This window comes from Phyllobates terribilis, unplaced genomic scaffold, assembly GCF_046119375.1.
Source record: "Phyllobates terribilis strain yellow unplaced genomic scaffold, ASM4611937v1 Scaffold_5268__1_contigs__length_52901, whole genome shotgun sequence".
NCBI classification, from domain to species: Eukaryota; Metazoa; Chordata; class Amphibia; order Anura; family Dendrobatidae; genus Phyllobates; species Phyllobates terribilis.
Window position 1 is genome coordinate 36,443 of NW_027368016.1, and position 16,460 is coordinate 52,902.

The window sequence follows — 16,460 nt, forward strand, 5'->3', positions numbered from 1 at the left end:
TCAAGAAGTTGATGATGAAGTTTGGTGTTTTATATCGCTGAAAAGGAGAGGATCTTTAATGAAGTCTTAATTTTAGATGTTCTGCAAGACCTTGAAGAAGAAGAGAAGAAGAAGAAGAAGAAGAAGAGAAGCCTAAGTTAAAGCTTAAAGGAAGCTCAAGCTCAAGTGAAAGCTCCAGTGCAGTGACTCAAGCCTTAGCAGTTAGCACACATTGAACGAGAGGTTAAAGCAAGAGTCAAGCTAAATGCGTCCAAGCTTGACCTGATAGCAGCGCAGCTAGCTCAAATAACTAAAATTGTAGCTGAGACCTTAGAAGTTGAACGAGCTTTCAACGAAATTCTCCTGCAAAGGAAATCCTAAATCTTACCTTATGTATCTGTCTTTTTCCTTAGCCTTGGTCTAAGCCAGCCTTTTGCCTATCTTTGTATGTGCTCTGAAAGTTATCTTGAATATAAAACATTGCTTATTTAGTTAGCAATGGTTGTGTCTGATTGCTAACTTGATTGTTTGTTCTTAACTTGTCCCTACTAATCTTTGTGCTTGTTCAATGAGAGTTAGTGTACTAGAAGTTCTGATAGTTCCCTTAATGTTATATTATGACTGCCTTTTCGACGATGTCAAAAGGGGAAATTTATAAGTGTGCGTGTTGCATGCTAACTCATTTGCCAAAGTTAAGGAATCAGACCTGTCTTGGTCTAAGGGAGAAGAAAGGTATACTTATTTGAAGAGTAAGGTGAAAATGTAAGTGAAAGCTTAGCTTGTTTTATATCTTTTAAGCTTGATATAATTATGTTTTCATATGATTGATATGCACTGTTCTATAAGTTTGTCATCATCAAAAAGGGAAAAATTGTTAGTTCAGCTAGCATTAGCTTAACTCAATTTCTTAAGTTTTGATGATTACAACTTAGTATCTAAGTATTTTCCTGAGTTTCAAGTGTTACAAGTCTTGCTTATAAGTTTTTTTATGGTCAAGATTATACTTAGTAAGTCTCACTTATAGTAAATAATAAACGCAAGGGTCGTGTTTAAGAGTTTAGAAGATCGCTTATTAGCGAGATGGCCGCACTGAGAATCCAGAGAGAGACTAAGCGTGCCAGAGAGCTGAGAAGTGGAGAAGCGCATACCAGAAAAGAAAAACAAGGAGAAAACGCGTTTTTCATATATAGAGCACATGTTAAATATGCATCTCAACTGATTGCAAGTTGTATTTGATCCAACGCTTACAACTTTACACTTGTTAGCTTATTTGTGCAAGAGGTGAGCGCGCCTCTGAATTTTGAAGAGCAAGCTCTACCACGTGGAGCAAGCATAAGTGTTCTCAAAAGTGATTCAACTGAATCAAGAAAGGTTTCTTGAGAGCAAATATGATGCAGGAGCATCCTCAAGGCAAACAAGTCAAGGACACCTCACAAGATATATGACAAAGAAACTAGAAGACATGGTAAAGGAGGCCACTTTTATCTTGAAGGTAACATATGATATGACCCCTTTGCTTCCCATCTTCTAGTATGACATATAGAAGACAATCTGCTACAACTTCCATTAAGACACCTCACCCATTAAAGGCCTTCATCATGGCTGCAAGTCACATGTTGTGAAGCTACCCGAATAAGATCAAGTTATGAAGGCTACTTTGGGTTTGGTTTCAACATACCAAATTGAACCCATTGCTTCTACCCTTCTAGTATGTGGAAGAGGTGCATATCCCTAACAAATCCAATGAAGACATCAAGGCCATCCAAGATCAATACGAAGGATGCACATGTCACTTTTGTGATACTAACACACTTTTACACCTTACCCGGCTAGGTTGTAAAAGTGTGCAATTCTATACCTTTTCACTAACTCTTTTAAGGAACTTTTCTAAGGGTATTTTTGACCTATTTGGTCGAGTTTTCAGCTGGTAGAAGGCCTTGGTCATTGGAGGTATAAAATCCAAAAATGACCTAACCAAAAAGGGGCCTTTGATTGAATTGATGTTTTGAGTAGAGTAAAAACTCCTCCTAGTTTCTCATGGGCCATCCTTATTAGTTTGAGCAGATCTATCAAACTGCTTACCTTGCCTATTTCATCTTGTTTATGTAATTGATTGTGTAAACTTGTTGAATGGGAAACTCTTGGTGCTCATGGTAGTATATCTCCATGTTGTGTTAAGTTATAGCTTGTTTTGATCTTTCTCTTCTTGTATTGTGTTGAGGTTAAGTCCAAGGTGCCTTACATAGCAAGAGAAGTTCTCTTCAAGAACATATCCATTTCTTCCTTAAAACTCCTTCTTTCTTCTTGTTCTTGCTTGTTTTCAAGTTTGAACAACACTTAGAACACTTGTTCTTAGTGTGTGTTGGTTGAACACTCTAGATCCGAGCTTGTGGGAGATAATCCTACATCAAGTGGTATCAGAGATCAGCTGAGTTTTCAACCATCTTTCACCCTTAAAAACACAAAAACAAAGTGATTTGCAACACTTGCAAAGTCACACCAAAAAACAGCCCCAAAAACACTAGCCAAGCCTTGTTGTTGTGTGCCTTTTGTTGGGCTATGTCTAATGACTCTTTTGAGTATTTGCAGGAACTAAAACCCAAGTTGGAAATGTTTGAAGAGGCCTAAGGAATCACCAAGAAAATTTGAGGGAGTGTCTAAGAGAGAACCAAAGCCAAAACCTAACCGGGTGCTTGATTTTCCATGCACAAAAGTGGTCAAGAACCCAACTTTGAAGCTTCACACCTCAAACCAAACACAACCAAATGAAGAACACTTATGAGCCCCATGAAGAACAACATTAGATCTGTTGAGGGCAACAAAAATCAGTCCAAGGGCACGAGTAGATTGTCCAAACACTAAAGCCAAAAATCTTTCCCAAAGCGGTAAAGTGTCATTTTCTACTTTCCACAAGTGTTGACCTAGCATATTCACAAGACTTTGCAGCCTCATTTGGTCGTGCCTTTTTGGATGTGACCTGAGCCTTCCACATAGAAAACCCCACTACAAGGATCAAGAAAGTTCACATCCATTGCAGCTCATTATCCTCTTGAAACAAACACCCAAAGTTGCTTGCAACACACTTTTTTTACCCCGGGTAACGTGCTAGCTTGCCTTTTCTTAACTAAATCTTGTACCTTTTGTTGTGTACTCCAAGTGCAACATTTGGAACGTGACCAAGTGTCCTAAAGCACATAAAGAAGAAGGAGAGAGGGGATTGCCATGAGCCCCTCACACCTAGCCTAACCTCACCCCTATGCCTTGTACTCGGCTACACTTAGCCAAGTTTAAACACATATCCTAGCCTAATTCTCAAGGACACTACCAAGGCTAAGCAAGGGCATTTCAAGGGCTTATTTATGCACCATAACTGAGGTAAGACGTTCTCAAGTCCCTTTGAGCTAAACACTTTCCTACATCATCTTCTTACAAGTGCACTTGCTTGTCTATGCTAGCTATAACTCTTTGTTGATTAAGCATCTTAGTGTACCAAGGTAACAAGTGTTACTAGAATCACATTGCATTGATAAGGTGATCAAATAGCCAAGGTTGAGAGGACATTAAAGAGTGTAGAGTGATTCAAACACAAGCAAACACAAGCTTATTAGACTAACATTAATGTTGTTCATTGTTTGTTGTCTTTGATCATGTCTAGCTCACATCATGACTCCCACCAAGAAGAGGTGAATCCCATGATTAATTCAGCCAATGGTATCACTAATCAACCTGATTTAGTGAACATTCTTAGTGACTTGAAGAAGGACTTGAATGACATCTCTAGTAGACTAGCCACCATTGAATCCAAACAAGACAAGACTAGAACACCACCTATAGTTCTAGGGACACAATTTGAAGTTAGAGGAGCGTCACACCCACACACTCAAATACCATTTCAAAGCCAATATGTGAGGCATGGATCCATATCACATCACCTAAGGCCGGATCCCATAAGAGTACCCACTAGACCCATTGTCTCACCATTGCCTAGACCTCCACCAATGAACTATCCAAGGGAGTTTTCTAACCCTAACTCTACTGATTTGAATAGGTATAGTGATGATGATGTTGATGAGTTTCAGGAGGATAGGTACATGAGGCAAGGAGGAAGAGTAAGGATACCAAGGTTCCAAGAACAAGGGATAGAACCTAGACAAAGAGAGTATGATGGCCTAGGCAAGGTGAAGTTCAAAATCCCAAGCTTTGAAGGGAAGTGTGACCCAACCTCATACATGAGATGGGAGAGGAAGATGGAGGAAATTTGGGCATGCCACAACTTTCAAGAGATGGAGAAGTTGCAACTATCCACCTTAGGGCTCCAAGATTTTGCAAAGAAGTGGTGGCACAACCAAATCCGAGAGAGGTGGATCAAGCGTCAACCTTTCATCACTACATGGAAGGAGATGAAGGATGTCATGAGGTCAGGGTTTTTACCTAACCATTATGCAAGAGAAATGAGGCAAAGGTTGGAGAATTTGAAGCAAGGAAGCATGAGTGTGGAGGAAGTGTACAATGCCATGCACATGGCCATGATCAAGGCCAATGTGAGTGAAGATGATGAGGCTACCATTGATAGGTACCTAAGGGTATTGAATCCATCCCTTGCCATGGAAGTAAGCATGTATCCCTACACCACAAGTATAGAACTTCTTCACAATTCCATCAAGGTGGAGAGAAAGCTCAAGGCAAGAGCATTCCAAGGGAGTAAGCCAAACAACTCCAACAAAAATACAAGGGAAGGAAAGGTAGGAAGTGCTAACAAAAATAAGCCCAAGGAAGTCATAGCTCCAAGAGAGCCATACAAGGACCATTCCTACCAGTTGCCTAAGTTCCAAGTTTCATCATTTAGCAACCAAGGGAGTACTTCTAAACCCTCTCATACTTCTCACTCTATGAACACTCGGACTAGTAACATAGAATGCCTTAAGTGTCAAGGTAGGGGTCACTATGAGAAAGATTGTCCTAAAAATGGAGACATGATAATCAATGCATTAGGACAACTTGAATCTGAACTTATTCATAAAATTGACAATTACCTTAACCATGTTTTTTAGCATAAGAATGAACTAGTGCATAGTGAAGAGCTAGAGTATGAACAAGGTGCAAGCCTTAGTTGTAAGAAATTCCTTAAGGTCCAAACTAAATTTGTGGAAGATAACCTAGGAGAAGACTTGTATCCTAGTAAGTGTCTAGTTAAGGATAAGGTGTGTGACCTAACCATAGATGGAGATAGTTGTTGCAACATAGCTAACAATGAATTAGTCCAAGAACTACAACTAGTCTCGGTTTTGCACTCTAGGCCTTATGAGCTTCATTGGATGAATGATTGTGTAGAGTTTAAAGCACATGGGAAATGTAAGTTAACACTTAAAATTAATCATTACATAAACACAATCTCTTTTGACATTCTAGCTATGCAAGAAAGTCACTTTCTCTTAGAGAAACCTTGGCAAAATGGTAACAAAATGATGCATGATGGCTATGCTAACAAGTACCCTTTCTTGTGCAATGATGAGCAAATTACTCTCAGGACTATTACTCCATTTCAGATTCTTAGGTCTGCAAAAAATAAAAGGATCAAGGAAAAGGAGAATTCCATTGGCGAGGACAAGAAGTCAAGGCACCAAGCAAAGAACCGAGAGAACAAGTTGCATTTGCCTATGCTAGCCTCCAAGGAGCCAAGACACGTGCAATATTGGCTCATACATGAGTGGCCTAAAGATACAAGACTTGTATGTATGACCAAGAAGCACACTCAAGCCTCAGATGAAAGATTTAGAGGCTTCCACCCACAAATGCACCAAGAAGAGTTCCAAGATGAATCAATGGAGGTGAAGGATCATGAGGAGTCATTGCAAACCATAGGAGGAGGTGGCCTGGGGTCAGGCCTCTCTCAAGAGGGAGGGAATGATGCAGGAGCATCCTCAAGGCAAACAAGTCAAGGACACCTCACAAGATATATGACAAAGAAACTAGAAGACATGGTAAAGGAGGCCACTTTTATCTTGAAGGTAACATATGATATGACCCCCTTTGCTTCCCATCTTCTAGTATGCCATATAGAAGACAATTTGCTACAACTTCCATTAAGACACCTCACCCATTAAAGGCCTTCATCATGGCTGCAAGTCACATGTTGTGAAGCTACCCGGATAAGATCAAGTTATGAAGGCTACTTTGGGTTTGGTTTCAACATACCAAATTGAACACATTGCTTCTACCCTTCTAGTATGTGGAAGAGGTGCATATCCCTAACAAATCCAATGAAGACATCAAGGCCATCCAAGATCAATACGAAGGATGCACATGTCACTTTTGTGATACTAACACACTTTTACACCTTACCCGGCTAGGTTGTAAAAGTGTGCAATTCTATACCTTTTCACTAACTCTTTTAAGGAACTTTTCTAAGGGTATTTTTGACCTATTTGGTCGAGTTTTCAGCTGGTAGAAGGCCTTGGTCATTGGAGGTATAAAATCCAAAAATGACCTAACCAAAAAGGGCCTTTGATTGAATTGATGTTTTGAGTAGAGTAAAAACTCCTCCTAGTTTCTCATGGGCCATCCTTATTAGTTTGAGCAGATCTATCAAACTGCTTACCTTGCCTATTTCATCTTGTTTATGTAATTGATTGTGTAAACTTGTTGAATGGGAAACTCTTGGTGCTCATGGTAGTATATCTCCATGTTGTGTTAAGTTATAGCTTGTTTTGATCTTTCTCTTCTTGTATTGTGTTGAGGTTAAGTCCAAGGTGCCTTACATAGCAAGAGAAGTTCTCTTCAAGAACATATCCATTTCTTCCCTTAAAACTCCTTCTTTCTTCTTGTTCTTGCTTGTTTTCAAGTTTGAACAACACTTAGAACACTTGTTCTTAGTGTGTGTTGGTTGAACACTCTAGATCCGAGCTTGTGGGAGATATATTAGTTTGAGCAGATCTATCAAACTGCTTACCTTGCCTATTTCATCTTGTTTATGTAATTGATTGTGTAAACTTGTTGAATGGGAAACTCTTGGTGCTCATGGTAGTATATCTCCATGTTGTGTTAAGTTATAGCTTGTTTTGATCTTTCTCTTCTTGTATTGTGTTGAGGTTAAGTCCAAGGTGCCTTACATAGCAAGAGAAGTTCTCTTCAAGAACATATCTATTTCTTCCCTTAAAACTCCTTCTTTCTTCTTGTTCTTGCTTGTTTTCAAGTTTGAACAACACTTAGAACACTTGTTCTTAGTGTGTGTTGGTTGAACACTCTAGATCCGAGCTTGTAGGAGATAATCCTACATCAAAATAGAATTTTAGCACGTTTAGAAGGTGTGCTTAAATCAGTTATATAGAAAGCTAGTGTGTTAGTTTCTCTATAAATAGATAAAACTGGTACTTAGTTAGGGTTACGAGTTTTCATATTCTGAGAGTTATTCTTTTGCAAGGGAGCTTAGAGTGTTTAAGTCATTTCGAGGAAGTGAGCATTCAATCACTAGAGAGAGAGAGTGAAATGTATGCAAGAAACACTTGTAAGCGAACTTCAAAAATAATAAAGCGTAGTGATGAGTTTTATCGTGAATCAATAGGATCTAAGGTTCTCATTATTATTTTTTCTGAAATTCTTGTTCAAATCTCTTTGCTTTTTTTCCGTATTATAATCGAATCCTAAGTCGTTTCGAGACTTTGTTCGTGAAGAAGCTCCCCTCCCCGATTCAACACTTTGTCTACAAAATTCATAACAAACGAACTTTATGATAAAATTATTATTTTTATGATGAGATTATCATTCCGGTGATTCAATGAATAAACAAATGTAACATTCATTTGATTACTCAAATAGACCGGAGTAAAATTGGTAACTCCATTTCGATTAAAGAATAAAATCGACGTGACAGCAAGTTTTGGTGTATACTATGAACCTGCGTTATGTGATTATTTATAACCGAAAAAGTTAATTAAAAATAGGAAGGAAAGTAGTAACTGTCAATATCTTTTTGTGATATTTTCCTCTTTTTTTATCGTGTATATAATACAATTCAGCTGAATTTCTCTATCTCTCGTCTTTCTCCTCTGAACCTGTCAATTCCGTCTTCTCTCTTTTTGGCTTCATTCTCAGATCTGCTACCAGCATCGAGGTAATCCATCTGTTCAATTCTGGATCTATGTTTGTGTTATTCTTTTCTTCTTATTGCGTTACTTCGTTCATTTGAATCCTCAGATCTACTGATAACTGTTGTACCTTCCGTCGAATTCCTAGACCTAGATCACTGATATTTATCTTGGATATGGAAATTGTAAACTTAATCCTTTTTTCTAAGCCTAGTTTGATGCATTCTTCTCCTGTATGCGCTATTTCGGATTAATCGTTGGTGTATGTAGCTGGAAAACTTGGATTGAAATGCTTCAGAAAGTTCTGGTAGAATGTGATTCTATGCCCGAACTGGATGTATGTTTCGGACGTAGAGGTTGCTTTGTTTGCAAATTTGTGAAATTGTTTCTATCTCAAAGCTTGTTATCGTGTATAATGTGTACGAGTTTAATCTTTTCTGAAGGGCCTTTAACTCATTATGCCACACAGTTGCAATGTAGTATTTGCTTCCATGTTTTCATTGACATCTATGCCACTGGGGCAGCAATTAGTGGTTTGAATTGTGTATGTTTCTCTCTTAGAAGAACTTATCATGCCTGGTTTAATCTAATTCACAAGCAAGGAACGTGCATCAAACCGAATTTGTAAATGATAGTAGTTATTTCCTTTCCAATGATGATCGCAATTCTAGCTCACACATAGTTGTCTTAAGTTATGCATGCTATATATACAATACAATGACTGGGAGTGTTGATTTGATTGCATGATCTCACAACTCATCAGTTTCATGTCTCTCTTTGTGAACTATCTGAAAATGTATGCTTTGTTGAGCAGATGGGGCGTGGAGTCAGCAGTGGAGGTGGACAGAGTTCATTGGACTACCTCTTTGGAGGCGGAGAAGCTCCAAAACCAGCGGCTAAAATTGTTTCAGCTGCTCCACCGGTGAAAGACGCCACATCAGCCAAGCCAGCTGGCAGTTCTCCTCCAGTAGACATAACCAAGCAAGTTCCAGCTGGAATCAATAGCAGCAATTCCAACAACTACTTCCGAGCTGATGGGCAAAACTGTGGAAACTTCATCACGGTATAATCTTGTGTCTAATGAAAAGATTATTTACCCAGAAGATATCAAATAACACAATCCTCTGGATAAACATAGCTGACTAACCAGTTTTAAGCCTCATCTTAAGCATTGTAATCAGTTTGAAACCACTTTTCATGATCTGACTGGTTCTGTGCAGGATCGTCCATCTACTAAAGTCCATGCTGCACCAGGTGGTGATTCCTCACTGGATTATCTCTTTGGTGGAGGTAGTAGTAGCAAGTAGCTACTGGTAAAATCAACAGTTTCTTGCTTTTTCATTGCATTGCTTGTTGATTTCTCTCAAATGGCTGTTGGCTGAAATATGCTGTTTTATCCTCTATTAATCATCTAGTGTGTTAGTGTGTAATATATATGGGTCCTTCGCTGTTTCTGGAATCACTTTGTAATGCACTTTGAAACTTCAATTTCTAAAATCCACATAAAAGTATGATGATTCTTTATACTGTTACATAAGATAGATAAATATGTGGAAGAATTTTCCACTTTTCAGGCTTATTAAATTGGAAATATTGGTTGTGCTCAGACCACACGAAAGTATTTCCTCTTGGCTTTTGACTCCTTGAGTGAACAAAATTATTGAGAAAAAAATTCAATAAAGGAGAAAATATTGGTAGTGGTACAAAATACAAACTGATAACGAGGAGAAGCTAGCTTAATATGATAGCTTTTCGGCATTGTCCTGAACAACTTTTTGTATCAAAAATTTAGTTATACTAATTTTATCTAGTTTATCCTCTTTCATCTGATTTTTTTAACAAGCTGGTCATCTAGCGTTATGAAGATTGTTTTTGTTTCAGCTAGCTTTTCCTTTGTAGCTTTTTAAAATTGTTCAATTTCATCTACCGAACACCTTTTTATCTTAAGAATTTCATCTAACTAGTTAAATTTTATCTAATTTTAATTCATCTACCATATTTTATTTAGATGGAAAAATAAATTCATCTAATTTTGCGGAACATAGATCGTCTTTCATTAACAAATTCAATTGATAGCTTAAAGAGAATAAAAGAAGGCTATTGTCTAACATCACACCCATTTCTAATTAATATTACATGTTCTATATGTTATAATTAAAAGATTCTTTATTAATTATAATGAGTAAATAATCCCGCTTTAATAATTCTAGTATTATTTTTAAAAAGATATTATCATATTACTTATCCTTAAAAAGATATTTCTTAACAACTAGTAGGATATAGAAATATGGCAGGCAAATATACTTTCCTAGTACATTCTTGCATTAGACTATAAAAACAACGAGTAATTATTCCTCTTGAATCAAAGAAGAAGATAATTATGAATGACGAGAAGAAGTTTAAAGCTTTTGACGTTCAAATTTGGGTTGTAATTTCAAGGTATTTAAATCTGTATTATTTTTAACTAATTACCTACTTAGTGTATATTTAAGAATGTGTGTGCTAGTTACTATATCTAACGATTCAAACTATCTGTATTATTTTTAAATTGAAGAACTTGATGTAAAAAATGTTTTCTCTCTCTACTTTCCATGATAGTACAAGAAAACCTATTTTTTTAAGTTTCAAACAACACTAAGCAGGTTTCTTATACTTTGATGGTGTTAATCTATCAACTCATTTCATATATAGTTTTCTCACTTGTTGAAGGATGATAATGAACTACATGTTTATACTGATATACCGGATGACAAGCCTTCTTTGACTCAAACAACTATTATTTTCATAAGTCTTTAATGAAATAAATCAACTTACTCAATATCTTAAATCTTTAAAAAGAAATCAATCTCTTTTTCTAAGTAAATTAATTCTCAATAAACTAGAAAAAAAAACTAACAGAGTAAAAATTAAAAACTAAAACAAAGGCAACCAAAATTGTGCTAAAATTTTGTAGTAATCGAAAATGATTATATGAAGTTTCAACTAAAGAAAAATATAACTCCGTTTGATATATTTAAAAAAAATAGAAGTAGATACGGGATGTTTTTTTTTACTTCAATCCAAATGCACCGTTTGGATGTTTTTTTAATTAGAAATGGTCCTTCGTTCAACTGTTGAACCAGTATTCTATTAATACAAAGAGCAATAACAAAAGGGGATCTTATAGTCTTTTAATCAATAAAGGAGTGTAATGAATGATAAGGAAGTTGTGATGTTAGGCGATCCCTAAAAGAATGTTAACATTGCTGCATAATAATTGGTGGGAATTCAAGTACATGTATACAATTGTGGGCATTTAAGTTCATTCTAGGGAAACTTTCATAATCTGAACCTGAACCATAACCATTTAAATACAAAGGCAAGCACAATAATGTACAAGTTCATATCTGCTCTTATGACCATTTTTAGTCTCTTAAGTCCTAACAAAGCTTTGCCTCCAACCCATCAACCCTACTAAACAGAACAAAAAACCCAGAATACCAAATTAATAATTATGCAGAAAGGAATATGGAAAATGTAATTTTAAGACAGTAAAAAGCCAAACACCTTTAAAAAGGAAAAACTAAAAAAATTTCCCTGTGCTGTCTCCTAAAAGAAAAGAATACTGTCTGTAGATCAGCTAACACGCGCGACAGTTCGAAACTCTCTCTCTGTTAAGGAGGTAATGCCATGTTCATCTGGTTCTACATCTTCATCTTCATCTTCAAACGAAGGGTAACCACGTTGCCTTCCCAGTATCCATTGATCGATAACTCCACAATCAATGGCGTACTTTATACTATGTTCTATGTATTCTTTGTCTGTCATCAGATGTGGCTGAACTACCAGCATCCTCATCAAAGCTGGATAATTCAAGAGTAAAAACAATACTTATTGTAGATAGTAGATAATAAAGTAGCATAATACAAGGGGAGTAGCTGTTTGTTTAGAATAATTGTCCTTATAATGCCATTATAAATGAAATACTAAGCATGTGCCATGATTAGTTTTTTACTTAGCTTTTTTAGCATTTTTTTCACTTTCAGATCACCTACAAAAATCTAAACCAACCTTTCTCATATCCATGGTTTTTAGTACAACATTATTTATTAAAGATTATTTTTCAAATATAACATCAACACAAAACCAATTGCTTTTCGGGTTTTTTTAGCAATTGCTTAGCAAGCAAACCAATTGTTAGTTTTTTTAGCTGAAATTCACTGTTGCTAAAAAATTTATAGTACTTAAATATAAAAAACTGCAACTGTGGAAGCTCTAATCAATTTTTGCACATATTTCAGAGCTTTGACAAACCCTTTTTCAAATAAAATGCATTATAGATTAGAGCATCAGCAATGCTAATTTTTTAGATTTAAATAATAATACATAAGAGCATCAGCATTCCTAAGAAACTCAAAAAGCAAGCTCTAAATGATAAGTAAGTAAATCTGTACCAAAACACCAAAGCTTAAAAAGCATGGATGTGAGAAAAAATAAGATGAAGTTAAAAAATGCTGAAAAACATTATCTATGCTCTAAGAACAGACTTATAATTTGGTTTGCCAAACAAACCCTTACCTGCAACTATTCCATCACCAGAAGCTGACATGTCAGAAGTATACGGTGTAATTGGTGCATCCTCCATACCAAGAACAGAGCCATCTTGTTCCTTAGTATAATAATGAATCCTAGAAGTCCCATTTGTGACGAACAATACCTTAAGATTTTCATGCCAAAGTGGAGCTATAACCTCTGGATCATAATGTTTGAATTTAGAGGGATGATTATCCTTTGTATCGAAATTCTCAGAAGGTGTAATTCCACATAGAAACTCAAGCTCTTGTTTGGTGACCTCAATAATATCAGCCATATCCCATACTTGCAGTATAAGAGATATGGTTTCATCATATGACTTCCAGAGAGGAAGTGGAAGATTCAAATCGTAGAAAATAGTACAGCCTAGCTTTTTTGCAATTTTGAGTGCTCGTAAGGTTGATTTTCTCATGTTTTGATCGAGGAGGGAATGTGTACATAAATAGAACATTGATGCCTGCATTTCATGTGGAGAAGAAAAATATAAGTACATGATGATAACTAATTGAACAATATATACCACAAGCAGTATTCTTAATATTCAGGAAAAAATATGAACTTTTTTAGTTCTACCTTCCTATTACAAGAACATTACTTCCAGGGCATAATTTAATCACTATGCAAGAAGATATAGGCCTTAAAGAGTAAAACCCATGATTAGAATTAAGAATGCAAGCATATAAGTTATAAATTTCCACAAGACATCCAACCTCTTTCAACAGATCAACGTTTTAAGTACAAGATAGATACATATTGAACGTTATCTAACACTAGCAGTATACAATGGTGATATAGGGGTTGAGTATCAAATTCATTTAAAAAAAATCAGAAGAAGAAAAAATACAAAACATTGTTTGGTCAATAAGAGAATATCATGCAGGTGATACTCGCTTGCCTTTTTCATCTTGAATTACTAAAAAATTCTGAAAAATAATTATCTTTTTTCTCCCTTCATAAATTCCTCATGATATCTAGATATCAGATATGGGTATGAGGTATCGGGTATGGGTATGAGATATTAGATATGGGTAGGGATATGAGTGATATACTTGATATACTCATTTTTGGAGAGATATCAAAAGCACACTCTAATATCATTTTGATACCCATTATATCAGTTTGATATTGATATACTAATTATACCATCACAGGTATGGGTATAACTGATACCTCATACCCATACCTAATACCTAGATATCAATACCAAACAGGGGCATTACAAGAACATAAATTCCACAATAGAATTTAGTGCTGATTAAAACCCATGATTTAAATTAACAATGAAAGCACAAGATTAAACAAGAATCCAACCTCTTTCAACAGATCAATGTTGACCTCATTCCTGGTAAGCGAATCCTCAGCACAATGTTTCACCATAGTCATTCTTAAACCACCTCTTTTAGCAATCTTCATCTTTGTAACAGCTGTTTGTCTCCTACTATCAATACAAACTGCTCGTGTTTCCACATTACTAGCATTCAGATACCATAACATGGCCTGTCCATACTGATCATCCCCTAATTTCCCCATTAATGCAACTTTACCACCCAAGCTTGCAAGTGCTATTGCAACACTACCCGGAGATCCACCTGGCGCCCTCATATACTTTTCTGGTTTCCAAAATGCATCTTTTTTTCTTTCATGAATATCGTAATCAATAAGCCTATTAGACGGTCTTCCTGAAGGTACAAACGCGTGTTGAGCTGCTCCAAAACAACATACAAGAGGCGGCCATTTGCGAGTTGAGCTTGTACCTGTTGATAATAAGAAAATTAGAAATTATTTGTTCACAAATATTTGTCACTATAGGATCTCAAGGCAATTTATCACATACTAATCATTAAAATTGTATTGGAATTTGGTTATATTGACATTTTACTCATTGTTTGTTGCTTCAAATGCGTGGTGAATGTTAAATTTGAGGGGGGGGGAACTTAGATATTAAAGATATGAGATATCGGGTATGGGTATCGGTATGGATATCAAAATATGGGTATCAAGGTATTGGGTATGGATATGAGTGATATACCTTTCATATACCAATATATAAGGAGGTATCAAAATAACACTCTAAACTCACAGAAAGATATCATTTTGATACACTGATATACCAAACAAGGATATGGGTATGACTGATATCTCATACCCATACATGATATCCAGATATTGATACCAAAATGACAATCTTTAGAGAAAGGAGGGAGTATTTCTTCAATTCTATCATTACCTCTTTGTAACTGATTACCCACTAAGAGAGATTCTCTACATTAGTTAAATTTAGGATCTCCTATATATGTAATCAATTTTATCAATAATAAACTACGCTTCTTCATAGAATGTTTATATGATGTGGTTTTACCCACCAAAAACTCTCTTTAATACCTTCATCTTCATGTTTAGCTAGCTCTAGATCAAGGTCATCTTCATTATCTTCATCAGTGATATATAAGCTCACTTCAATGTCACTTGCTTCCACATCACTAGCAGTTGCTAAATCAACCTTTTTCTTGCTCTTTCTTCCCCTTGTCTTCTTCTCGGTCTTACTACCTACATCATCTTCATCCTCATTGTTTATACTGATTTCAGCATCACTGTTATCTGCGCCTGTTCCTTGCTCATCCATGTTGTTAATCTTCTTCTTAGGCTTTCTCCCCCTTGGTTTCTTCTCTGTATCATCTTCATTTACACTTACTAATTTTACTTCAACATCACTTTTCTTCTTACGGCCCCTTGTTTTCTTCTCAATCTTCTCGTCCTTTTCTTCTACAGAAGCGGATGTAGCTGCATAACATTGCATTCAGCTAAACACATTAAAATTAATAAAGCTCAATTATTATATATATATCAAAATCGATTTTCAACAGTAATACTGAACCTCATACAGCAAGAATCGTGCAATTTTATCAAATACAACCACGCAAAAACTCAAAGAGATTGAGTTATCACCTTTCTTTCGAGTTCGTCTCTCCGGTTTCTCATCACTTTCCTCAGCTAATTCAGAACTATTCTCTTCATTTACCTCTGACGCCTTCTTTCTACCTCTAGATGTAGGTTTCCTCTTGGAAGTAACCCCATCGACTGGTTCATCTTGAGCAACAGACACTGAAACTTTGCGCTTTGAAGACAGTTGAAAGCTCAACCCTTTTGAAACTTTATAATGCGGAATTTGGACAATGCAAACCGAGCTCGAAAAAACGAACTTTGAATTCCACCTGCAAAATTCCCAATCAAAAACTACAATATCTTCAAGAGGTTTCAAACCTTAAAGCCTTGCGCAATTACGAGCCTATAAATCCAGGTAAACGAAAACCTCACAAATTTGAGCTAATTTTGCATCCACCTCAGTCAAACAAAAAATGAATTAGGATACCTAGCTTGAACACCAAATTGGGCATGGTTTTTCAGAAATACAAATTCTTCGTGAGAGAGTGTACCTCGGCGGTAGAAGAAATTGAGAAAGAGAAGCCATGGACGAAACCATCAACGAGCTAATCCGCGAGCTCAGTTGCTGCAAAGGGTTTTACAGAGACGAGACGACGATGGGTTTAAGGGAGTTGAGCGGGAGCTCAATTGGATAAGTCGTTAATAATACAATTCGTTTTTAACCATTATCCAATTTCACGATTTTTTTTCTTTGAAAAAATCCATGGTAAAATGATTAGAATCTAAATACAAATAGACTTTAACTATAAGAAGATGTTTTTGGCATGGACTAATTTTTCGTGTGAATTATAAGGACTCACCATAATTGGTGCATTTTTTAACATATTTTTGGTGCACTCTCAGTATACTACCAAGTGCACTACTTAGTGTTTTTACTGGTGC

The 16,460-nt window shown here is 36.2% G+C and overlaps 2 protein-coding genes across 2 annotated transcripts; one reads left to right on the plus strand and one right to left on the minus strand.

Annotated features, from left to right (window-relative positions):
* Positions 1-8,877: 8,877 nt before the first annotated feature.
* Positions 8,878-9,370, plus strand: LOC141249955 (uncharacterized). The gene is made up of 2 exons (XM_073669838.1): positions 8,878-9,126; positions 9,284-9,370. The coding sequence occupies exons 1-2, from the start codon at positions 8,878-8,880 to the stop codon at positions 9,368-9,370; spliced, it is 336 nt and encodes a 111-aa protein (XP_073525939.1).
* Positions 9,371-11,678: 2,308 nt separating this feature from the next.
* Positions 11,679-16,104, minus strand: LOC141249956 (uncharacterized). Its single transcript, XM_073669839.1, has 9 exons — positions 16,070-16,104; positions 15,582-15,847; positions 15,018-15,416; positions 14,809-14,820; positions 14,676-14,705; positions 14,515-14,568; positions 13,947-14,389; positions 12,621-13,092; positions 11,679-11,905 (listed from the first exon to the last, which is right to left on the minus strand). Exons 1-9 carry the CDS (start codon positions 16,102-16,104, stop codon positions 11,679-11,681), a joined length of 1,938 nt encoding a protein of 645 aa, XP_073525940.1.
* Between the last annotated feature and the right edge of the window lie 356 nt (positions 16,105-16,460).